Source organism: Sinohyriopsis cumingii, chromosome 3 (assembly GCF_028554795.1).
Source record: "Sinohyriopsis cumingii isolate HCF-2022 chromosome 3, ASM2855479v2, whole genome shotgun sequence".
Classification (NCBI taxonomy): domain Eukaryota; kingdom Metazoa; phylum Mollusca; class Bivalvia; order Unionida; family Unionidae; genus Sinohyriopsis; species Sinohyriopsis cumingii.
Genome location: NC_142963.1, coordinates 86278130 through 86305001, shown reverse-complemented (window position 1 = coordinate 86305001; position 26872 = coordinate 86278130). Strand labels below are relative to the sequence as shown.

General features: G+C 34.7%; 1 protein-coding gene across 4 annotated transcripts in view; it reads right to left on the bottom strand.

Annotated features, from left to right (window-relative positions):
• LOC149803241 (uncharacterized) overlaps positions 1 to 26872 on the bottom strand; it is a 269706-nt gene that overhangs the window by 145906 nt on the left and 96928 nt on the right. Inside the window, exon 1 of one of the 4 annotated variants that reach the window (XM_089952883.1) lies at positions 5000 to 5616. The exons of the other annotated variants lie outside the window; for them this stretch is intronic. Coding sequence (XP_089809009.1) covers positions 5000 to 5030 — 31 coding nt within the window. The 5' untranslated portion in view covers positions 5031 to 5616. Of the gene's footprint in view, positions 1 to 4999; positions 5617 to 26872 lie in introns of those variants that run through there. 4 annotated transcript variants of the gene reach the window in all.

Here is a 26872-nt window from a genome sequence, read left to right as displayed (position 1 = left end):
TTTAATTTTAGGTATATAACAAGTCATTAGCTACTGAAACCAAGATTTTACAAAATTATTCTTACCGAAACTACCTTTCCCTGTCAAACAGAAGCCTTCAAAAAAGTTCATTGATCTCAAGACTTAGCTGATAAATAATTTCTCATTTCCTGTGAAGCCATCAATTTATTGTAATAATTCCATTTACATAAGTTTTACAGAATGTGACAATCTCCTGTGACTATTTTAGCGCTAATGTCCACTATTACTGTGCTAATTCAAACTGTGACTGTTTGTCCTGTGGCAATCAATCCAATGTGTATTTTTGACTTATCCAATCAGCGATTTTGTTCATTCTAATGGTACTTGAACACATTATTGGCTACATCATTCTGAGGAAATAGGAGCTAAGTGATTTTCTGAAGGTCATACTGGGACAAACAACCCTGGCATGTAATATAAAAAAAAAATTCTGCAAAATGGTAATGATACACAAGAAACAGATGTTGGTACATTGTAAGAAAATGACAACGTTCTAGGTGGATTTTAGCAGTTGCTGTCATCCCACAAGGTATGTTCAGACTGAGACACGGTGTATATGGACTGCCTCCAGTCCATTATGAAAATGTTCTCCACTCCCGTCTTCATAAGTATTTATCTGGCACAATTACGATCTAGATGAGTGAGGATTATTTAATCGTTTCAAACCTTACAAATTTCAAAACACTAAACCTTAATCCATGAGTGCAAACTTTATTAATTTGAGAAAATTAAGTCTTCAACAGCATATGCAGTGTTGAAAAATGTTATTATTAGTACATGAAGCAGCCCAAGGTACATCATAAGATACATGGTTGTGACTTGGATGCTTGCACAGGTAAAAATAAAAATCAGTACATCTATATGATATACAACAAGATACCAACCACTATAACCAGTAGAAATAGAATAAAGGGTATGAAACTACAGTGAGAAAAAAAATCATTGCATTTTACAACTCTAATGCAAGTAGACTATAGGTTTCAGCATTCTTTTTTTGTTAATTACATGTACATGTCACACAAACCAAATAAGGTAGTGCGAGTAAAATGGCATTACAATACTTTTGCAAAATTCAATATTAAGTATCAATTAAAATATCAATGGATTAACCATGCTACAATGAAACTGGTGAAGAGTGATGTAGGATGAAGTTAATACCTATATTATGGTACAGCACAGCTCACTGTAACACCTGGATGTTACACTTTCAAGTGGGATGCAGTTTGTAGGTAACAATTACACCAGCACAAGAGTGTGAGTGTGTGTGTGTGTGTGATTTGGATTTTTAAGGTAACTTTAACAATTTTTGAGTCATATCGCTATGGTGTCTGCAATGTAGCAGTTTATAGTGATGTCTAGCACTGGGGCATCATGCCACAGACATGTAGCATCATGTCCCACCCAGTCACATTATCCTGACACCAGGTCGACCAGTCCTAATACTAACCTCTTAATGCTGAGCACCAAGCGAGGCAGTTGTTAGTACCATTTTTGTAAGTCTGTTATGACTCGGCTGGGAATCAAACCCACAACCTCCCACATCCGAGGTGGATGCTCTAACCACTAGGCCACGTGGTTGGTCACCAACACAAGTGAAAAAGATGCCAACACTAACCTCTGCAATACTGCATCATCCATCAATTAGATGACTGCATAAACTTCATAGCACTGTATATATCATCATGCACTGAAACTTATAAAATACTAATATAAAATTAATAATTATTACACGAAAGCTCATTCACATTAGTCATTAAGCATGTTCCATACAAGAAACATATCAATAAGCTACATGAATACTTGGTCTCCAATGAATGGAAAAATGAATTCTCTAATTTAAAATGATCCCCTCGGCACCAATAAAAATAACTGGTGAAATCCATTATCCAGTTCTTTTGAGGTTAGGTATATAATAACATCAGTAACTTATTATTCATCTGTTCCACCCATATATATATATATATATATATATATATATATATATATATATATATATATATATATATATATATACACATATACATATACACACACACACACGTATAGACATATATATATATATATATATATATATATATATATATATATATATATATATATATATATATATATATATATATATATATATATATATTGTGTCAATGTAAGTTAAGTCTTTCATATTGGTATTTGTGGTAGGTGGCCAACTTTGACCTGATGGTTCTAATTATATACCTTATTATCAATCTATCAATAACCATCTAACCCAACCTTATTCCTTTGATCTGACTAATGGTAAATGACAACTACTAAGTCGATTAGACATGAGTTACATAACACAATCATAGCAATTGGCAATGGAGTAGAAAAGTTCATAATCCTCTTGTTGATTTGATTTGAATGATGATAAATGACAACTTCTAACTGGACCATCATGAAATTATAAATTACAATTACAAATATTCAGAATTTTGCTGATGCTCATCAGATTGTGATGAGTGTCTGAGGCATTACAATGACCTAACTTTCCTAGTCATTACAAAAAGAATGTAAGAAGTTTGTAGTAAATGTGCCATTAATATGCAGAGGGTATTTTCTTTTCCTACTTTTATACCAGATATATTTCATTGTGTGGAACAAAACAAAAATGTAATAGCCACAAGTTAAAATAAATCATTTTTTGGTACCACAAGCTGAAAATTTCCAGTAGTTACATAGGAAAAGAAAATTTTCTTCTTATTGTATACTGAACTTATTCCAGAATTAAGTTTATAAGATTAAACTCACCCTTTGGCACTACACCCTCACTCACACACCTTTCTATTAAATTCACCTTGCTTTCATAGGCTGATCAGATAAATATACGTGACTCAAGAGTGTGTGTTTGATTTGGAATTTTCACATAGCTTAAGCAATTTTCATCTGTATCACTACAATGTCTGCAGTGTGGTAGTTTATAGTGATGTCTAGCACTAGAGGCATCATGCGTGATGTCCCACCCAGTCACATTATCCTGACACCAGGCTGACCAGTCCTAACACTAACCTCTTAATGGTGAGTGCCAGGCAAGGCAGCTGCTAATACCATTTTTATAAGTCTTTGGGATGACTTGATCAGGGTTCAAGCCCGCAACCTCCCACATTCGAGGCAGACACTTTAATCACTCAGGCCACCAGAGCTGTTTGATTTAAGAGAGCAGTAGGCTTGGGTTGACCTAATCTGTTAAAGTAAATTACACTTTTGACATGCTGTAAACTATTGGACCCCATCTGAAAACAAAGCAAGTCTGATTCAGCATTACATCACACTGGGTTTATTGGTCTCATGAAGGAAGTAAGGAAAAATAGCTCATGAAACTTGAACAAAGTCTGGTCAGATTTCTTCATCAAAGATTAATTTACATCTCTGAGATGTCAAGCCAGTTTCCTTTTATTTGTTCTAGGCACACACAATCATGTATCGTAAGGCATGATAGAAAATCTTACATTTTAACATGAAAATATAAGGATATATTTTTCACATGAGAAAATACAGAAATGAAAAAATATGAAAATTACTTTGCCTATAAGTTTCTATATTTCACACTTAAGTAAAATAATAAATAAATACAAACTGTCAGAAAAACCCCAATTACATCCAAATGCTATAGCTGCTGGGGTTTTTTCTCTTCAAAAATGTCTTCAAACCTTGATATGTATAAAAAAAAAATTAAAAATTATATGGCCCTGAATTATTAACTATAATTTTTAAAATGTCTGAAATGCAGTTTCATAAATGTAAATCTAATCTAAATCTGTGTTGTATTTCCAATTAATAACTTTACTAATCTTTATCTGGCATGAACTTGGAGTATGAAGAACTCCTCCATGAGACTATATGGTAGTACTTAGATATCAAAACAAACCCCCTATCACTGGAGGCCAGATGAGCTGCATGTACAAGTAAACACATTATGGGGTTGAAATGTGTATGTATATCAACATTAAGTATGAAAACTGGGATGGTGAATGGAACCCCCTCACCAGCTGAATTCTTCAAATGCATGGTTCTAGTGTAAAAGTCAATGACCCTGCACCCTATGAACTGCTTCAGGACAGTAATATTAACAGCAGCATCATTAGCAGGAGCCATTTTAATACATTTGAAGTCTAAGTTTCAATATTATGTAGGATATAGTGACCTAGCATTTTAAATTTATCTCCATTTATACTTTACTTCTGAAGCATGAAGAAACCATTCACATTTTAATATTTTTTCTTCGTTATTTTTTCAATCATAACAAAAATTTAAAACTTGTTTTAAAACAAGAGAAACATTATTTGTGTGAACATGTGCTGGTGGCCAGAAATGAACCAAAACATCATTGCCTTGCAATATCTATATTGAGAATAGGTTGTAAAGACTTCTTAAAAAAAGATCTGTTTATATTTGTTATCTTAATAATCTTAATGAAAAGAAACTGTATGTGTTCCCCTAGACTGGTTCCATGTCAATGTCCAGCTCAAGCTAAATATCTTAACAACTGTACATCCAATGAAAACAAGGTCCACCTAGTTGGGCAAAAATGAAAACAAAATCAATACTGCTCCAGTCTTTATAGTTTGAATTTGCTAATATTATATACTTATGACTTAGCATAAAATGCACAGACACATTTCAACTTTAGTTAAAGTCTCAATCTCTCATCAAAATGTGCACAGATTGGTGGATATAACATTGCAGCAACAAACAATGAATGTTTCTCAAATGTTTTTGATCTATTTTATTATTTGCCAATTTATATTTTCATTTACATACTGATGTGCTTTATTATGTTCCAATGTCCTAGTGTTCTTATCCAAAATTTTAAAGGGCTTAGTGTGCATGGGGAATAGTGAACATTGGTTATTTCTCTCTAATGCTAAGGTATAGATCTAAACTTGGTGTCATGCAAGACATATCAATGAACATAAAAAAATAAAGAGTATTTTAAAATATATACTGCAAAAGACAAACTTACCAACAGATGTGTTCTGCACAAGACATGCCATATTTCTCAGAAACTTGAAAATCTACAACTGTATATTCTCCACAAATGTCCAACTGCGCATTCTGTTGCAATCTCACCAAGTTGCACCAAAATATCACATAAGTTTCCAGTTAAGTACAGACTCAGCAATTTGTCCAGTTACTATTTCCAGCAATGTTCATGTACATATATCAGTATAAACAGAAGAATATTAGGTTATATAATGCTGAAACTTTCCCCTTTTAGATTAGAATTCTGTGAGTCTAAAAGATAGATATACTACTGGAATGTTCCACAGAAAGCTCAAAGTAGTGGGCAAATGATCACACTGTGCCTTTTCTAGTTTCAATGCAGCAATGAACATCTGTTGCATGCATTCTTAGTCCAAAGGATTTGATAATAGAAGACTTGGTCTGGCTAACAATGAACTTAATAACCACGAAGACTGAAAACTTGGAGATGAGGATGACAGTCAGCTGATATGGGAAGACCTATGCAGGCTGTGGCATCCATCAGCTGATTTTAGTGGTGATAAGTACTGTTAGTTACACTGTTGCTTCTTGCTAGTAATGCACACACCCTCTCTCCCTCACTCTCTGCTGGAGCCACAGTGCTAGCAGACAGGTCTATAAGCAGCCCAACTCCCCCATTAGAGCTTCTGTATGTTACCTGGTCTTGATCAGTGGAACAATCCTCCAATGATACCACATACATTATTACCTGGGCTTACAGCAGGGAAACAGTGATAATATAACTCCCACACCATTTCTGCTGCTGCTGCTGCAGTTACTATCATTATTAAGATCAAGGTATTATAATTATCTACAGGTCTCTGTACTCCTTCAGGTGCCCCATACTCATAACCAAAAACATTACTGTCTGCATACCTCTCAATGATGAGCTTGTTTCTTTTCAAAGTCTCATGTTTGACAGCCCATGCAGTGAAAGGCTTGTGATAAGTATTCAAATATACAAATATGAAATATGTAGCAAAGTCTCCATAAATCAAAATCTTTTCCTCCCAATCAATACTGTCCAGTTAATGAATCTGTCACACTGACCAATCAACCATAAATGAGTTAAAATATTTCACAGATTTAGATAAAATAGAAACCTGCAATGATCTTAATTCAAATATAATTAATGCATGTATTTTATGGACAAAAACTTGAATTTTTTAAAAAACATACACACAAAACAAATTTATGCTACTGAAAATGTTATTTTTATATTGTTTCATTAAGAAGTGGACTTGGCCTGCAAAAGATATGTTTAAGATTTCATTTAAGCTTGAGACTGTGTGTCAGCCATTCATAAAGAACTATACATTGATAACACCATGTTTGGATAAAAATGAAAAATAAATCTCAAAAACAACCTTTTGTGCCCAGCAGGCCTGGTTTTTACATTTTAGTTTTCTCTAAATATATTTGGCCACTTAAACCAAAAAAAAGAATTGTAAACTACAGTATAAGTATGTTTATTCAAAACCCTGAATATCTAAATTGCTCACAGATTAAACTGTACCCACTCACAAACATTTCCCCGGTCCATGTATATGTTTCATTTAGGACGAACTAGGCAGCATAAAAAGTCTGTTGGTGATGAAAACCATGTTAATATGGCCATCATGGAGAAGTGGCCATAACAAGATTTTTGAACACTCCTGTGGCCTCGGATGTGGAAGGTCATGCGTTCAAGCCCAGGCCAAGTCATACCAAAGACTTTTAAAAAATGGTACTAACAACTACCTCACTAGGCGCTCAGCATTAAGAGATGAGTGTTAGGACTGGTCGGCCTGGTGTCAGGATAATGGGACTGGTGGGACATCATGCTACGTCTGCGGCATGATGCCCCAGTGCTTGACATCACTTTAAACTGCCACACTGCAGACATCGTAGCGATATGACTGGAAAATTGTTAAAGCTACATTAAAAATCTAAATCACACACACACACATAACAAGATTTTCAGGATGGCTGCTGTGGTGACCGTATTAAGCATCATATAGGCACTGTTTCATTAAGAATGTCATAAGAAATCTTTTGGTTAAAACCCCATGTCAACATAACATGACATATAATTGTGAAAAGATTTTTAAGATGGCTGCCATGGTGGCCATATTGGATGTTAGATCAGAACCACATTTAGGATTGACCGGACAACATAGGAAGTTTTTTCTATGAAAACCCTTATGCTGACACCAAAATCCTTTCAGAAGGAGCAGTGATAACAAGGTCTTCAAGATGGCTGTAGCAGCAGCTATATTGATTTAAATTTTGACCACCTTGATTTCATAAGAAGTCTTTAAGTGAAAACCCATGTTCATATAACCATCCATTCAGTAGGAGTAGCTATAACATTTTCAATATGCCTGCCTTTACAGCCATTTTGGATGTCAGATCAGCACCACTTCATCTAGGACCAACTAGACACTTTAGTAAGTTTTTTTAGTGAAAACACCATTTTAATATGGAGGCGCTCTTTCCATTGCACATTTTTATTGACCTTCATTTTTGTTATTTTTTATACTTTAGTTTTTTCTTCCATTTCTATTAGATACTGAGTACATTTCTCATTGTTGATTTTCCTTTTTGGTATCATTCATGATGAAGTCTCAAAAAACGCAATCAATGCTTTTTGTCCTTTTGTTCACAGTACGCCATCGCTGTCCCAGTTTGCGTGCAATTCCTTTCACCTTAGTAATGATTGAAAATTTGATTTTATGAATTCTGAATTCTGTCTACATTTTGAGTCCTCTAGAAAATCGTGGAAGAGTTTGTTTTCTTCTTCTTCAGACTTGCAATGCCAGACTGCATTATGAACATGGTAGATTCGTTCTTCATTAGTCAGCTGATAATTTTCTTTTGTCCACGATTTTCACTAATCCACATTAATCAGGAGATATTTTCAGTTAGCCACACTAATCAATAGATTTTCGTAAAGCCACACTAATCAGGAGATAAGAAAATGGAGTTAATTGCATCAATGTTTGATAATTCATAGGTTGGGACTGAAGTTTTGAACATAAGGAGTTAAAAATTATAATACATACAATATTAATGAGCCTGATAAATAAGATAAATGGCAATTTTAGTGTCTTGTTGTGCTAATGTAGTATATATTTTGATTCACCGAAAATCAAAATCAGACAATATTTGTTTGCACTGATACATGTACATGTATTATTTAAGTTTGGATGGTTGTTTATCGCTCAAATGATCCACAACAGATTGTTCTGGCTAACAATAAACTTCAAGGGTAACCAAATATTTTTCTGTGGCTCCATCTATTGGAATGATAAATTGCTACAATCCCTCATAAATACAGTATTTCACTTTTGTCACACTGAATTTCAGAGCTGTTAATGAATTCAAGGGGATGAAGAAGGAGAACTAGCACAAGTTGGCATACATCCCTGCCCCCCACCCCAACACAGATCCATATGGTGCTCATTAATCAGATGCCAGGTGCTATTAATAGTATAAATGATGCTTCTGGAACTATCACATCAGTTACAAGCAGTTGCCTGGCATATGTCATAGATTAAGCAATCAGATTATATTTTAATGGAACATTTCAATGACAATGTCTTCTAACAAGGAAGAACAACAATATGAGTACAAGAACATCAACAACAACTTAAAAATCTAAAACCTTTGACTTTTAAGTTGAAAAGTAAGATAATGGTGCAGCTGTAGAAGTTAGAAATGTTACATTTTATTCAAACTGATTGAACATGAATTTTAACAATTTGTGCATTATAACATAGTCAAACTTGCACTAAAAGTCACCAGTAGCCAACAATCACCTGTCTTAAAAAATGAGAAAAATTATTTGAAATTATCAAAAACCATGTTTTTTCGTGGAAAAATTTGTCATCGGCATATGTGGATGAGCAAATATGATATAATCAACAGGTGGATGAGCAAATATGATATAATCAACAGGTGGATGATCAACATTTTATTGTACTTTCAAGTACTGCAAACCCCATCACAACAAGCTATGGGCAAAAAAATCGCTAATCTCTCTTTTTCACCCAGTGCTGCCCACAGTCAGATTCCTTCCTCAATATGCATAAACAAATAAATCATGATCAAATTTTAGGGTAGTCACCTCTTATTGACTGTTTAGTTACTGGAGATAAAAATCTGATTTGCATTCAGCATGAATGATCGTGCTGGGTCAACATTGCAAGAAAAATTTTCTCAACCTCACAGTGATTGTTTACACAGGTTTGTGTATAATTCTGAGAAATGAGGAAATTTTACCACACATAGCTATGGATGGAAAAAAATATTTGCGGACTTGATCCTTGGATTGTGATGATTTACCTACTTTTGGATACTACTTTTTTTATTTTCCCAGGGTGACTGTAAGAACTTCTGACCATCCTATTCTACTCTCACACACTGCAACAAATGTTTTCATGCTAACTCAGTGAAAAGTTTTATTTGAGGATGTAACACTATAAAGTGAAAAGATTTTACCAATCTTATCTTATATACATCTTTTTAAGAATTTTTACGTCCTTATTTTTCATCCTATGAAACTGCATACTAGTATTTACTTTATCTTCAAGATTTTTTTACCTTACTATTTCTTGACACAAACTTTAATTTGGCACTAAACAGTCAGATTTGTGCTGAGGTACCAGTATACCCTACACATACATACATGCAAACATATATAATACATACATAATTGGTGGCTTAGATGCCGGTATGATGTCATCCTATAGGGGACAGAAAACAATACAAGCCTGAGGTGACTACACATCCTGGATAAGTAAATGATTACCTGTGCTTGTACAGTAGAATGATGGTTAACTAGGGATAGAACGGTAGGGAAATTTTGCCAGGTACTGGGTCCAATATCCAGCAGAGAACTACCCTGCCTGGTTGTTTTTTTACAGGTCAGGTTTCTTCACTCCTATTTTATCAGTTTCCCCATCTTCCTCTCTTACCCCGATTTTTTTCAACCATTTTGAAAACTATGGGATGGGGGGGGGGAATTCTAACACCTAAACAGATGAGGAGAGGTATATTTATGGGCATTGCAAAACCAGCCAAGCTAGGTACCCATCCATTCCTTGTTTAAATCTATTGGTTCACACGTGCAAGTCAAGCACAATACCTATCTGACCTCACCCATGTGTACACACCAGCAAGATACTTATGCTCCTCTTCTGACAATCGTACACTCATTATTCCAAGTATGAAAACAAAGTCGTATGGACAGCGTTCTTTTGCATACCAGGACCCAGCAACATGGAATGAATTGCCCACTGAACTTAGACACAAAGACAGTGATCACATTCAAGAGTGCTCTCAAAACTCACTTATTTCGACTGCAAGAACAAACTTAAAGACCTAATAATGTTTCCTACCTTAAATATTCTCAGCATGTTTTTTTTAATGTTTTCTGATTTCATGGTGTTTGTTTTTGTAATCATATCATTATATGTCTTTTATCTTATAGGTATTGTCTAATATTGTAAAGCACTTAGAGCTTCTAAAGATTAGGCGCTATACAAAGTCCTCATTATTATTATTATTATATCTATAAAAAAATCATTTTTTAAAAAATGGTACAAAACAGAGGATTCACTGTTTCACACAAGTATTATATAAATCCAAAATGAGATGTTAACACTTTCAGAATGTTATACACAGCAAGAGATTCCAAAAATTTTTACATTTAGAACATTTAGAACTTCCTATAAACTTTTATTTTGGAATGAGCTTCCCTCATGACTCCTGGGTGGCCCCTAGGGGCTAAGTGGTATAAGGTGATCACCTTTACAGATCACCCATGTTTCACCTCTGAGTGGGTTTGAGTCATGGTCATCATGGGTATGTGAGAAAGCTTGCCAGGAGCTTCTTGTGGATCAGGGCTCCTTCCTTGGGGTTTCCCAGGTTGTTCTTAAACAAAATATACTGGCTGCCATGTATTGCCTTATGTGTGCTGAAACATGGCCTTAAACCCACAAAAAACAAACAAAACCTTTATTCCTGACTGTATTCCAGATTCAAGAACTTATGAACTGATCATTTCCTATTGGGTGAGGAAAATTTCCTGTTTAATCCTTGTTAAAGTAACGGATCTTTAAGACTGTCAGATAAATCTCTTAAAAGAATCTCCAACTAATCAACATGTTTAGTAAAGCAAACAATATTCTGCCCCTTCAATTAGCTCTATAAATCCTGCTAGTTACACAAAAACAGTACTTGTTTTAGATAATTATCTGTCTGCTTCTTATTACTTTTGGGTTAAAAAAAAGAACCTGATAAATGTAAAATCAAAAACACAAACAAAACAGCTCTGGCTGTTTATCTACAGTATGGCAGTAAAAATAGTAAAAAGTGACATTACAGCAAAAATGGTCATGACAATGGAATTCACAAGCTGATTAATCTCTACAAGTCTTTGACCAACGAAACAAAACATGCATATTCACTAGAATACTTGTGAATCTTATGAGGATCCAAGCAAGGTGAGGCAGAGGGAGCAGAGGGATTTTAGAACAATTACAAGATAGATTGACAGTCAACATGCATACATACATGCATATGTGTACTGATGTATTTATATATGTATGTATGTACTGTATGTAGGTATGTACATATGTACATACACCGCTCCGGTGGCCGAGTGGTTACAGCGTCCGCCTCGGATGCAGGAGGTCATGGGTTCAATCCCTAGCCGATTCATACCAAAGACTTTTAAAAATGTTACTAACAGCTGCCTCGCTTGGCGCATTAACATGTTAGTAGGACTGGTCGGCTTGGTGTCAGGATAATGTGACTGGGTGGGACATCATGCTACATGTATGCAGCAAGATGCCCCAGTGCTAGACATCACTATAAATTGCCAGTGCAGGCATCGTAACAATATGACTGAAATTTTTTTCAAGCTATATTAAAAACCCAAAACACACACACACACACACACATGTACATACATACATATATATATATGTGTACTTATGTATGTATATATGTATGTATGCTCCAGTGGCCTAGAGGTTAGAGCATCCGCCTCAGATGCGGGAGGTCATGGGTTCAATCCCCTGCCAAGTCATACCATATATGCATCCATCCATCCATACATACATACATACATACATACATACATACATACATACATATAGTTTGTGGAATCAAACATGGCTGCCATGGGGGCAAGTCGTGAGTTTATCGACACTGAGTATTTCACCAAATTTGGTGATAAGATCTGAAGGTATTCTTTAAAAATGTTAATGATATATTCATGAAGTGTTCACCTTTTTAGATGTGGAGTTTTTAATTGGGGGCATTTTTCACTCTGACCAGGATTATGTGAAGCAATTATTTCTCTTATATGTTTGGTTTGAAAGAGGATTCGTGACTCAAATAACTGTTTCATAGACATTGTACATTGGTTAATTTGCAATCAGACTTGTTTAACTTTGCTATGTTTATTCGATGTGGATGATGATATTTGCAGTCTGAGCCATTTCTGGATTTGTTGGATTTGGATTTCTTGAATTATATTGAGAGATCCTCTAGGAAAAATAGATGTGGTGGGTGAGTGTGACACCTCATGTCTCATACATCATGGTTATTTGCTGTGTATATACACATGCCATGGTGTCAGCAATTTCCAAGAGGATACAAATTTCTTTCAGTTTTCATTTGACATTATAAAACATGGAGATATTCTGAAAGATATCTGTTCAGTGCCTTGTTTTTTCATTCCTAGAAACATGGCATGGGATTACTACTGCAATGGATGGAACTGCATGGAATTGCATGAACGTAAACAAGCTGATTTAGTGTTCATATTTACTAAATGTGTAGTTTACCATTTAGATTCAGATTCTAGTTAGGATCTGGATTCAAATTTGGGCATATAGACCTGGATGTTGGAAACGCGATGAATAGGTGTGTCACATCAAGTATTATCATTCAATTGTTAGAAATTACATATATTTTGTGAGCTATTTTTATGAGCCATCACATCCTAGTGCCAGTAATTATATTCATTATATGTCTTATGATTAGTGAGTGGATAGTGAGCAGATTGCATACTCATGAGCTGAGAGAATTATGATAATGGTAGTGTGTTAAACCTGGTACCATTACAGCATGGAAAATCTGGATTACACAAGGTAACATGTTTCATTAACACGGTGAGAACAGTTACAGCTAAATGATGCAGGAGGGATATCAGAGCATAGAATGGTTACATATCGATCTCTACTATTGTAACAGTAGAAGAGGACTCCCCTTCTTGAGAGGAAGTGCAAGTGATCTTTAACAGGATTTTAACAAATTTAACTTTATATGGGCAGACCTGTAAACTGTTGACAAGGATGACAAACTAGAGACAGTTGAGCTTTACAGTGGTGATGAAAAGTCTGACTTAGGAGCAGATGAGGATTTGATCGCAACTCAGACTGAGAAAAATATATATCATCAAATCCACTCAAAAATTGGAACTTTGGACGAAGTGGAATTTAAAAGGAAAATGTGTCTTGATTTGAATGTGAAGAACTTAAAAGATACTAGACTATCACTACACAACCAAACTAAATTAGAAAATGACAACTATCCTGAACTCGTATAGTTTAGAGAACAGTAAGATGTGGTAGTGTACCTCTAGAGGAAAGATTGGCTGCAGATATATTTATTTTGTACCATTTCTTAGCAGGCAACAAGAACTTAATCTGCGGTGAAAAGCCTTGCATTGAGACACAAGCCAAACATGGATATGCTTGACAGAAATGCAAGTGTGAGCCAAGCATCTAAAAGAAAAGGATCTAGGAAACAATCAAAACAATTAGAACCAGAACCAGAGCCAGCAACAAAAAATTTCGAAAACAATTTAGTACTGTCTCTTGCAGGTGACGAGTGACATTTCAGTAATAATGGAGAACGTGTACGTCAAGGTAATGGATCTAAAGCATTTTATGCAAGTCATTATTCAGCAAATCAAGGACGAAATTAAGAGTGAATTGAAAAACAAACTTAACAAAGTATGTAAAAAAAATTCATACTAGAGGTATTCAGTTAACAAGACTACAATCTGGAATAGAAAGATACAAGGAGGAAAAGAAGAAATTATCAAAAGACAATTTGGCCTTAAGAGTATCACTCAGGGAAAAGAATAACCAGCTGGAAAACATCAAGGCTCATCAGCTGATTTTACATCAAATGCTAGAGGATAGAATATGCAATACGGTTAAAGAAAAAATAAATACAAAATGTGTGGAACAGACTCAAACAACACTAGTTGATATATTGAGTGTTGGCAAACCTTTCATTGAAACACCAAAGGTAAATACGGTGAAAGGGATAAAAGCTGTTGACTCAAATGGTACCAAACAGCAGGATCAAACAGAAGATACGGCCCATAACAAAAGTGATCATATGTAATCCACTGGCTTAAGGCAAGGAGCTGCATTGACTATGTCCACCAAACCCAGTTCTTGAAATGACTCAGTATCACTGCAGCATTCTGTATCAAAGAATCTATATGCTATAATATGGATGGAGATACTTCTGTCTATGTTATATTTCTAGATAATGCTAAAACATTCAACACAGCCTAGCACAACAGATAATTTTACAAGTTGAAAAGACTTGGAATCAAAGGAAAGACCTGGTGCATCTTGAAAGCCTTGTTTGAGAGTGTAACAAATTCTGTGTGGTTCTTTCTCATAATGATAGATGGTTCGATCACTCAACTGATCACACTTTCATTGGTCTAAAACCTGCACCTCTCCACCTGCCTTTTATCTTAATATCAGATGATATAACTGTAATGTCTAATTTGCATATTTCCATGCATCATTTGCTTGATATAATTTCTAACAATGTGAAAACGTGGAGACTCAGATATAACGCAGACAAAAGTTGCACTATCTTGTTTACTAACAAAAGAACGACTGTTTTCCCTTCTTTTCTGTTTGGTTAATCTCCTATTCCAGTAGGCAAAAGAAAGAAATATACTGACATACCTCTAACATACAACTTAAAACCAAATGATGCAATAAAAGAAACATGCGATAAAGGCAAACATTTGTTAAACTCTTTTATTTTATTGGTATCTGAGATGGCAGAATGAATCCATTAATAAGTCTTAAAATTTGGAAAAGAACTGTTCTGCTTTCTGTTCTATATAGATACAAACTATGGTCAGGTAAAACAAACTCCAATATGGAAGAACTTGACTTACGTCAGAGGTATGCTGCAACACATATGCAAGCTTTAGATAAATGTTTGCTTATTAAGGCAACATGCAGTACTTTAGGACTATGGTCAATGGAAGCATAAGTAGCAAAGGCAAAATTATTCTTTTTCAACTGACTGTGTGGGGGTGAGTGGTCTTTTTTCTGGTAAAAGATATTCACTGTGCATTTATGTCAGTACTTGACAAACCCTTTCAAACAGATAGGTTTCATTCCAGACTTTGACAGAATAATTAAGAATCATGGTTTGAAAAGTGTTCTTTTCAACTATGTAGTAAGAGTAGAACCAGAAGGCAAAAGTATTTGGAATTGGCACATTATTGATGTTTTTCAAAATCATGAAGAAACTACCTGGAAAGCAAATATGTAATCAAGGGACGACTTAATTCACTTCAGAAACATTCAGCTGGATTTAAAACCAAGTAGAACAGTGTGACCCCCACTACAGCACATTCTGTTATAACACAAATTCAGATATAACTCAGTTGTGGCATGGCTTCCGAAATTTCATATACATGTACTTTCTCATGCACAAAAAAAAATCTTTCTTAAAAGTACAAAAAGTAACGTGTAAAAAGTTTATTATCATTATGGCTCCTGCTGTTTCATGTACATGTATTTTTCTTGTATTTGAAAAAAGTTTCTTTCTTCCTCAAAGTACAAAACATGTGTAACAAGTTTATTCAGGGATCATGCTAGGCTTTGCCAGTATTACAAATTGCAATTTATATTCATCTCTGCGTTTTTATATATATATATATATATATATATATATATATATATATATATATACACACATACACACACACACATATATATATATTAAACATTTCTGGTAACGGAGGGCAACCGGATGAGGCATTATCTTATAATGGATCTTTCAGATGAAATAGTTTTGGATTATTGGCCACTAATATTTTTTTTCCTTTTCTGACCTCTGTATGTGGATGGTAAGTAAAATTCCTCTTCTTTTTACTCATAGAATTAAATCCTTCAGAACACTCATATTTTCTGTAATAATCCCTGTCATAACAGAATACCTGTGTATTCTTCATCTGAATAGGCCTTTTTTTTAAAAAATTCTGATGTTTGCATGGAAGGCAGCAACACTTTGTCACCAATTGTTGTTGTAGGGTTTAATGCCATTTTTCAGCACATGACAGGCTATACATGGCAGCCAGTATAAATGGTGGAGAAAGAACCAGGGAAAACCCTGGAAAGAACCACTGACCCACGAGAAGCTACTGGCAACTTTCTCACATACCTACATTGGCAGAATCCAAGACTCAAACCCACGCAGACAGAGGTGAGATGGCAGTGATCTGTAATGGTGAGCACTTTAGACCACTGGCCACTTGAGATCCCCTCTACCACCAGAAATGACAAAAAATCCAAACAAACAAAAACGGAGATCTAGCTGTTTGTCTATTGATGCTACCAGGACTAGCTACAATCGACCAAACAATGGCTAATTCCTTATTTTTTTAAAATGTACCCAGAAATAAAAATAGTTTTGATGAATCTTCAAAGAAAACTGATCATCTTTGAAACATCGATAGTTCTGAATAAATACTAAGCAAATGAAGAAAGAAAAAATTTGTCTCAATCAATGGCCTATAATTATTTGTTGTTGCTGTCACAATAACAAAGATACATCTGTTTGTTCCTCTAAAGCTGTCCTTTAGTGGTAATTTCAATAACACATGGACCCTTTGTCAAAGAAAGTCAACTACACTCTTCATTAAAAACAAATAACCTTTCATCAAAGGAAGTCTGCACCAAACTTAAATAAAAAGCAATGGAAACTGATAGATTGTTGCATTTTCTAAACTGACTGGAACACGTTTATTGTGCCATGAAAAGTTTCATTTTTGCACACAAAAATTATGCTCATGGTCACTAGTAACAGTGGCATAAAACACAAATAAAATTTCCAATTTTTTCAAACCATAGATACATGGCCGTCAAGTTAATTGAAGATGGGGTATCTTGCAAAGATATTTGTTAAACTTTTTAATTTGTTCAAGTTTTCATTCCCTATCAATATCCTCAACCCATGGGTAGCCTAATGGCAAGATGATACTGTCTGCAGCTGACCAAAATCAAGGCCAATTTAAGCACATGTACATGTAGCATCAAAACAGCTATAGGCATGTGCTATTTGTGACAACTGTAGTGAATTGTTAAGTAACAATCGGCTATAGATCAAAATGAGGACTACCATCTTTTTTATAAATATGCATTGTGTTTTCTAACAAGGCCCAAGTAATACATGAAGTTTATAACATGTGATCTATACTCGAATTCATGGATTTCTTATATACATGTACAGTACTTGTGGATTATGGATTGTACTGAACAAATGTAACTTGTCAAGATACAAGTGTTTTTCAGACTAGTTTGTTGCCATTTAACCAAAAGCACATATAATTTTGCGCCCCCTTTTACTACCCATGCATCATTTTCTTTAGCTAACTGACCTAGTTGATTATAACACAGTTCGGTCTATAACATGGTTGAGTTCTATGGACCCCAACTTACCATGTTAAAGTGGGATCACACTGTATATGATTTCTTGGATGCAAATTTCCATCAATGCTGTGGCCTCTCTCTGAAATAGTGAAACTGTACATGATGCCAAGGGGGGGGGATTTTGTTTTTTAACATGGCTTTAAAAAAATGTCAGTCATATTACTATGATGTCTGCAGTGTGATAGTTTATACTGATGTCTAGCACTCAGGAATCATGCCGCAGACATGTGGCTTCATGTCCCACCCAGTCATATTAAACTGACACCAGGCCGACCAGTCCGAACACTAACCTCTTAATGCTGAGCACCAAGCGAGGCAGCTACTAGTACCATTTTTTACAAGTATTTGGTATGACTCGGCCAGGGTTCAAACTGGCGACCTCCATGCCTGTCGGTAAAGCTATGATCTGTAAACTCTGTGGATAGGAGACTTACAACAGAGTGAAACATCTTATTTCAGGTCTGAAATGCTACTTGCAGATGGCAATTTTTTCTCTGAGCAACACTTTAGAGGTGAGAGGCAGGGTTGATTTATTCAATCAGGAAGTTGATATATTGCTGGAGACACTTCTTGGAAGCAGGGTAAACTGTTTGTTGTCTATTGATGATGATGATGCATGTAATAGACTCATGTTGGTGACGGCAATCAGTATAGCTTCATTCTAAACTAAAATGCATGCCCTACTATCAACCAACATGTCCTAACTTAACAGCAATAAATAGTACTATCTTATCTTGTAATGAAACAAAATCTGTCAACGTCTCGTCATAAAAGTCCGCAAATTTTGTTGTAAGACAACCAATGCAGATGTGTAGCTCTTTGGCTCATGTAGTATAACTTTTACCACAGATTGTTACCTCTGGTTCTCTTTTTCCTTATGGGGCTCATTTCATGCTATTCCATGTGTATATATATTTTTTGATACCATTACTTCCATTAGGTATATGCTTATAGAATGGTATGTACCATATACTAGGTAAGTGAAAACAGGTCCAATATATATCTAATGATATAATCTTAAAGTCATAACTAAATAGATACTAGAATTTGTAAATGTTATATTTGACACAATATTTGGCATTCCTTTTCTAGATTCTAATGTTTTTCATTGAAGTATTTCAGAATCACATTATAGTGAATCTAGTTTTCATATATTTGCTACTTTCATTCATTGTTGTGTTTTGGTATCTTGTATCATCCTGAATTTGATTAACCAAATGAAATCTCTGTTGAAGGATTGATTGATTGATTGACTGATTTATTGATTGATTGATACCTACCTACCTACCTACCTACCTACATACATACATACATACACAGTCTGTGCATCAACAGGATTTAAATTTGTTCCACCAGGTCCAACTATCCTGTGTTTACCCAGTGTGAAATTATTGATTTGGGGACATAAGGATATTTATGTTTGAAAAAACAATGCCACAAAGCACTTCATTTTGATTATCAGAGTATACATGTCGTGAACTGCAATATCTACTGCACAAAATATGACTGTTCTTTTTTTCACCTACAAATCTTTATACTGAAAATGAATTGGTGGTCTGCACCTTCACTATAAAGTTATACTACTTCATAAGTCATATGGACAGCGTTTGTTTGCATACCAGGGCCCAGCAACGTGGAATGAATTGCCCACTAAACTTAGACACAAAGACACAGTGATCACATTCAAGAGTGCTCTCAAAACTCACTTATTTCGACTGCAAGAACTTAAAGACCTAATAATGTTTCCTACCTTAAATATTCTCAGCATGTTTTTTTTCTATGTTTTCTAATTTCATTTGTCTTTGTAATCATATCATTATATGTTTTTTATCTTATAGGTGTTGTCTAATGTTGTAAAGCACTTAGAGCTTCTAAAGATTAGGCGCTATACAAAGTCCTCATTATTATTATTATTATAATTATTATTATTATACTGCATTCTAGATGTTTCAAGTTCACTTTCTGTAGACATATATATATATATATATATATATATATATATATATATATATATATATATATATATATATATATATATATATATATATATATATATGTATAACACCTTGTTACTAGAAGCTACCTTCAAAAACACAGACTTAGCTTTGCAATTGCAAGATTAGCTTCCAACCAAATTGAATTACTTCTGCTAATGGTCTTGATGATAGTTACTTTAGTTCACTCGTTCAGGAGCACCAACTAAACACCATCACAAAAACTCTACAAAACATCTGATAGACCCAATAACCTCTTCAAGACAGCAACTTGGCCCCTATAACCTCTTCAATTTCACTACATTCATTGAACCAAATTTTTTTTTTACAAAATGACTTAAACAAGCTTTTAAGCTATTCCTGAAAACCCATCAAGTGGACAGTATGGACTAAAACCATTAACTTGAAGTTGCATTGTTGAAATGATATGCTAGAATTCTTAAGAACTATAACAGACCTTTTCACTAATACAATCAGGAATGTAAAGCAAGTATAATCCAGAACATGGTGGAATATGGTAAACTGCCATATGGATAAACATTTTTATACAATTAAAGCCGAGGTAAACATTAAGTTCACTTAAAGGGATAGTCAGTTAGATTCAACGTTTAAAATTCCATAATAATAAATACCCACAAGACCTTGCATGGTGCATGTTTTTGTAGACAAATCCTGAATTTGATGTAAGCAAAACTTTCCAGGCTATTCCAGGCTAGTAAACAAAAATGTACTAAGTGGCTCATAAAAACTTCTGTTACAGTTATTGACATACTAATTATCCCAGGGTTTTACCACTTGAAATTGCTGTATTGAGCATTTTTTTAAACTTGCATCATTCCATGGTTTTCCACTTGAATTATTGAAAAACAGCAAATTAGTTGAATATTTCTAAACACAAAGTTATGTTCTTACTCAGGTACGTATGCACACATAGATTAAACAAGTTTAGAAGTGAAATGGAGGGATTCGGATGGATGGATGGATGTGTAATCTTAAATGGCACCTCAGCAAAATGAAGAATTGCGCAAAAAAATAGGTAGCTTGGTAATCCCTGTTTCCTTTGATCTTTCCCACCCCAACTTTAATATATGGACATTTATGCTGGGGTGAAGGTCAGTCATTTGCCAACTGAAAAGTTGTAAAACGCCAATACCATGTGGTGTCAGCCTAGGGCAGAGGTGGGCAAACTTTCCAGTGCAAGTGCCGCATACACAAATTTACACCTTGTTGCAGGCCGCATAGTTCATTAAGTCAAATAATTAATATTTGAAATAGCAAAAACAAAAGGTTTTTCTAAATAACATCTAATTAATTTTCAGTAGTTAATATGTTGTTAATATTTGAAAACTTAAACTTAAACTTCAAAAGAAGCACATTTATTTGATAAACTGAGTAACATAAACAGAGTCAGTGTGAATGATGACTTGTTCCTAGGCCACTTGAAAACCCTTGGCGGGCCACATGAAAGCCCCTGGCCTAGGGTAATCACTTAGCAAACTTAACCTTTCATTGTGATTAACTGCATGAAATTATAGGATTATAATTTATTTTCTCATAAGTTTTAAATATAACATTCACTGTCTTTAATTCTCTGATAGAGAAGACAAAACCACAGCATTTATGAAATTTGACATGGAACAGTGGGTACACATGACTAAACCAATCTCACAAGCTACCTGTCAATGATATCAGCATTCATTTAGTCACATATCAACAAAAAACAATTTCCGATGTTGTTGTACATAAAATTAAAAAATATTATATAAAAAAGTCACGTATTGTTTGTAAATAAATATAATGCACACTTAATTCTCAACATATTCTGAGAACAATAACCATAAATCTGTCAGTATCACAGCAAGGTAGTGAAAACCAGATTCATCAAGTACTGAGCACATGTCAGCAATGTTTTTGTTGGTATCACATGACTACCACATTGACACGTGCTCTCTGATTAGTGAATCTGGTTTTCTCCAAGTTACTACAACAGCTGCAGATTTCTGGTTGTTGTTTATGGAATAAATATACTGAGAAGTTTGTGTTCTTTCATTTTTTCTATAAAGATTACATGACTTTCATTTATATTTTTTTAATTTGTTTTTCCTACAGCAACATTGGAAATACAGAGCAACTTTAAAACCTCAATAAACTTTAATGTGCTAATAATTACAGGAATGACTGCATTAGCAGCATGAAAGATAATTTAAATTATTTATCAAATGATTTATGGGTCCTTCTCACAACTAAAATAACCTGGAAGTGTTAGCAAGCCATAAAAAATGTTATGTTACTAACGTCATCTAAATCTCTATCTATCCTTCTTCAAGATTGGCACAAAGAGAAAGTATAGTTTCTTATATTTAGATGTAAGTGACTGTGTTTTGAAGAAAACTTCTTAGGTCATTCAAATAGCAAACGGTCATGTTGGGTCACAATGGCAAAACCATTTTACTTGCACTCACAGTGATTGGTTATTCAGGTTTATGCATATTCATAAGAAATAAGGAGATCTCGGCACAGGCAGCCATGGGTGATAAGGAAGCGTAGCAGATAGCTGGCCACGGGTAGCAATAATGATGATGGGTAGATGTTCTTGAAAGATGGGTGAATGAAATATATCAAGATGTGAATATATGTCTAAAGTTTGAAAGATATTCATCAATAGGACAATTATGGTAGCGCTAAGAATTGGATTGGCCTTCATAATACATGAAAATTTTAATGCAAGTCTTCCTATTTATACCTGTCAAGTAGCATGTAGCATGTACCAGCAAATAACATGACACCACCATCTGGTATCTCACAACATCTTAATGCATTGTGCCACAAACTGTAAGGAACTTATCTTCTGATCTTGTGCAGATTTAAACCTAGACAAATTCCCTTGCTTTAATGCAAGGACATGTGGTGGTTAGTGAATCGGACTCCTAATTAGTGGGTTGCTGGTTCGAATTCACCCAAATCAGTCTGGGTCTGCTGCCATAATGTGTCTCTCTGCAAGGCGCTTTATTACTACAACCATCTTGGCACAAAATTATCACTTGTATGATGATATGCTGTTAAACACAATAAATCAATCAAATAGTTAATCACATGCCCATATGTACCCTATTCAAGTTTGCTATCAAATATTCAATCACAAGGCTATATGTACCCCATTCAAGTCAACTAATGACAATTTGTTTCCAAATTATTTTGTCATTCCATGAAAACTATATTAACTAGTTCATTGACTTCTGTTGACCTAACCAAGGGCGTATTTAAGATTTCTTCTCCTTTCCATTCATAAATTGCAAAAAACAGCGTAAGAGAGTTTTTTTTTTTACACAAGACCTGCTACTTGTTTATGGGAAGTAGTGACTTGTTATGGGCACTATCTGGCAGACAAGGCTATTTTCTGTGAAATATGCAGAATGCTATCTAGATAATGTGCTGTGAGAAAATTACATTTGTTGAATTGAATTAAACACTTGTCAATACCATGTACTGTATATAAATATACCAACCATTTCATCTTCTAGCATGTGTGTGTGTGTGTGTGTGTGTGTTTGACAATATTTTTAACTTTTCAACCACATACACAAACAATATAGAGAAAGCTATCGAGGATGAAAGCTTTAGGCTAGCTTTCTCTATACTGTTTGTGTCATTGAAAAGTTAAAAATATTGTCAAATATGAATAATATTGCTACACAGTTAAGCTTTTACAAAAGTAAGTGTGTGTGTGTGTGTGTGTGCCTGTGTGATTTGGATTTTTAATGTAGCATTAACAATTTTCCAGTCATATCACTATGATGTCTGCAGTGTGGCAGTTTATAGTGATGTCCAGTACTGAGGCATCATGCCGCAGACAAGCAGCATGATGTCCCACCCAGTCACATTAACCTGACACCAGGCCAACAAGTCTAACACTAACTTCTTAATGCTAAGTGCCAAGCCAGGCAGATGATAGTACCAATTCTGAAGTCTTTGGGATGACTTGTCTTAAGCAAAATGTTAACTGACATATAATCTGATCTTGCTGGCTTTAATTAAAATTTGGACTAATCATACTGTAAAGTCTTCAGACTCTCAGGTATACTGCCAAGACTGCAGGATAATAAACTACCTGGTCTGACAATACTGTATAATCCTTTTTTTGTGTGTCATATTTCATCTCCATCACTTTTACGTGAACCACTTTTGCTGGCAGGCAAATTTCAGCTGTTAAGTGTACTACAATCTCTAGTAAAGCGGTAGAGAAATATCTTGGATTATTACAGAGGCATGTGCAACAAACTACAAATGCAAGATAAATCAAATACAATGTCAGCAACATATCTAATGCCTAAATCTGAAGAATTTTAAAAAAAGCTAAACAACAAAACATCATTTGGCAGAGGCTGTGTTCTCTCTCTCTTCTTTTATCCATCCATCAATCCATTAATACGCACACATACACACGGTATGTATGCTGTATCATTCATATACCACAAGATTTATAAACTTCTCATGAAAAGGAAACATGGATACCATATTTACCATATGTATTGGGACTCAATAAAATTTTTTTTTTTTTTTCCTGTCCCAGAACTTATGCTGAAACTTTTGTCACCTAGGCAATATATCCCAAGACTTATGAAAGAAAATAAATTTGTATTGCATTAGTGCCACCCCCCCATGCATGTTGCAATAAAATCGATAAACAAAATGCTTATCTGATAATAAAAAGAAAGAAACTAACCTTATATTATCAATTATTCCTTTTTTTCAACATGAGCATTAAAGAATAAAATATATCTACAAAATCCATATATGTAGCATAGGCTTCCATACTGTAGCATGTATCACTTATGTCTGATAACATGCCACATTCACTGACATGACCATTCAGAAACAAATCGTATTTGGTTGGGCTCAAATGTTTGAATATGTTATCCAACTGAAAAATGGATCCAACAAAATTGCAAACAAGAGGGAAATAATCAACCGATATCTTCAAGACAACTGTCATTCACACATGACATGGTGTTAGGTGCAAAAATAACCAAAACTGAATTATACCTGGATCAACAATAGGACAGTATTTCACAAATAAGAATCATTATTTGAAAACACATTCACTTCAAACAGACAATCTGTTTGCTAGCACGGGTTATAAAAGTATCATTAAAGTGAATTATTGCTGTGTATACTATTTACCCGCAGACATAATTGCCTGTTTGTATTAATTACAACTACAGATGCCAAGCACATAGAAGCCCAGGTGGTGGATAATCACAACTGCCAGTGAGCAGTAAACTCATTATTTGAACTCACCAAAAGGACATTAAAAACCAAGGTTATTTTTATTACAAAGCAAGCTGACCTTGGAAGCCGACTTTAGATACTTTGAAACTGGTTTGTCTTTGTTTTCCTAATGGATATCAATTCAAAGGTTATTTTATTGGAAAGCAAGCAGACTTCCAAAGCCAACTTTGGATTCTGTTAAGAGTGTCAATTTTTTTTTTTAAATATATAAAGATGGCCAAGATATGGCGCTAACTTTGGTTCCTTTTCATCAGTATTCACAGGAATTTAGAAAATAAATTGAAACAATGGAACAATCTTTAACACAATACAGTGCTTCATGCATGGACATCGATGACCATGCATTGCCCAGAAGATCTGGAGAAACTAAAATCACTTGATGAATCTGTGAAGGCCAGAGAGGAGCAGATGATATAATGGTAGTTAGATAAACCTGAATTTTGACTGGGTAAGTTAACAGTTTGGATGTGTTTCGTTGGCAAAGTCTTGTGTTTTATAAATGTCTCACATCACAAAATTAGACAAAGTTTTTGTACAATACGAAAGGTCTTGACTCTAGAGAAAGTCAAAAACCCTCAAAAAGTTTGTCCAAGGGAAGTGTAGTTGAGAGTTTATGAGACACATAACCAGGGGTATAAGGAGATGGTTCTGCTAAAGTAGAAAGAGAGTGAATCTCAAAGCAAGGTACTGTTTCTTAATTTCATACATAATTTTTCTTTGATATGAGTCTTAAAATAATTGTTTGAATTTGTCTTAAATGATACAGGAATCATTTATGCTTAGAATTGACTATCATTAGGTTTGTATGATGCTTTATGCGAATGAATTGTTAGTTAACAAAAGTGCAGTATACCTCTCCCCCGATAACTCACACACATTGGGGTCCAAAAACATCAACCACACTATAAGTGAGGCGCGAGTTATTGAGGGACCTATATAAAAAAAATCCAAAACCAATAAAGGGATTGATGTAAAGGCAAAAGGGGGGGGGGGGTTGGCAGGTTATAATGTTGAATACTCAATTTATAATTGTGCTGAGATTAACTGTGAATAAATATCTCTTCATAACGGCGTACTTTGTTTATTTTTCCTCATACAGCAACATTAATTTCAGGATAAATTACAGTATATTGAGGAGATCATCAAAAACATTATTCCACATGGTTTCTGTTCGCTTAACACGTGTACCACTTCACACAGTGTGTACTATATCACTAATTTGTGTGTTGAATTGGATACATTCTAGTTTTATTATTTGATCCAAATTAGATGGTTTTTGCAATACAAAAGATCAACACTCTTTTCAAGAAACATTGTCAATCGAACGAATGATGGATTTGATTGTGGTAGGAGTAAAACGAAAAAAAAAATCACATGGGTCAATCATTATTAACCCTTTACCTCATGCAAGTGCCTTTGGACGCCTCTACTCCATTCGCATGGAAGCGCCTTTAGACACCTCTACTCCATTCGCATGGAAGTGCCTTTTGATGCCTGTACTCCATTCGCATGGAAGTGCCTTTTGATGCCTGCTGTAAACATCGGCCATTTTTTGCAGGTTTTTGTAGACCCACTTTTGGGGAAAACCCCCTATTAGATACCTCATTCATTGCTGTGAATGACCATTATGTCAGATCACATGGTCGCTATTTCTGCTCTGGTCGAAATCTGCTATTTAAAGTAACTGGGTCGTATTCTCCACTTTCCAAAATGGAGGTCACGGATTTCATTCAGTACTTTTCACGATTAGAATCATAACTATGAAAGCTTCAAAAACTTAGGTAAAGGCTCTGATATTGATGTAGGAAGCAA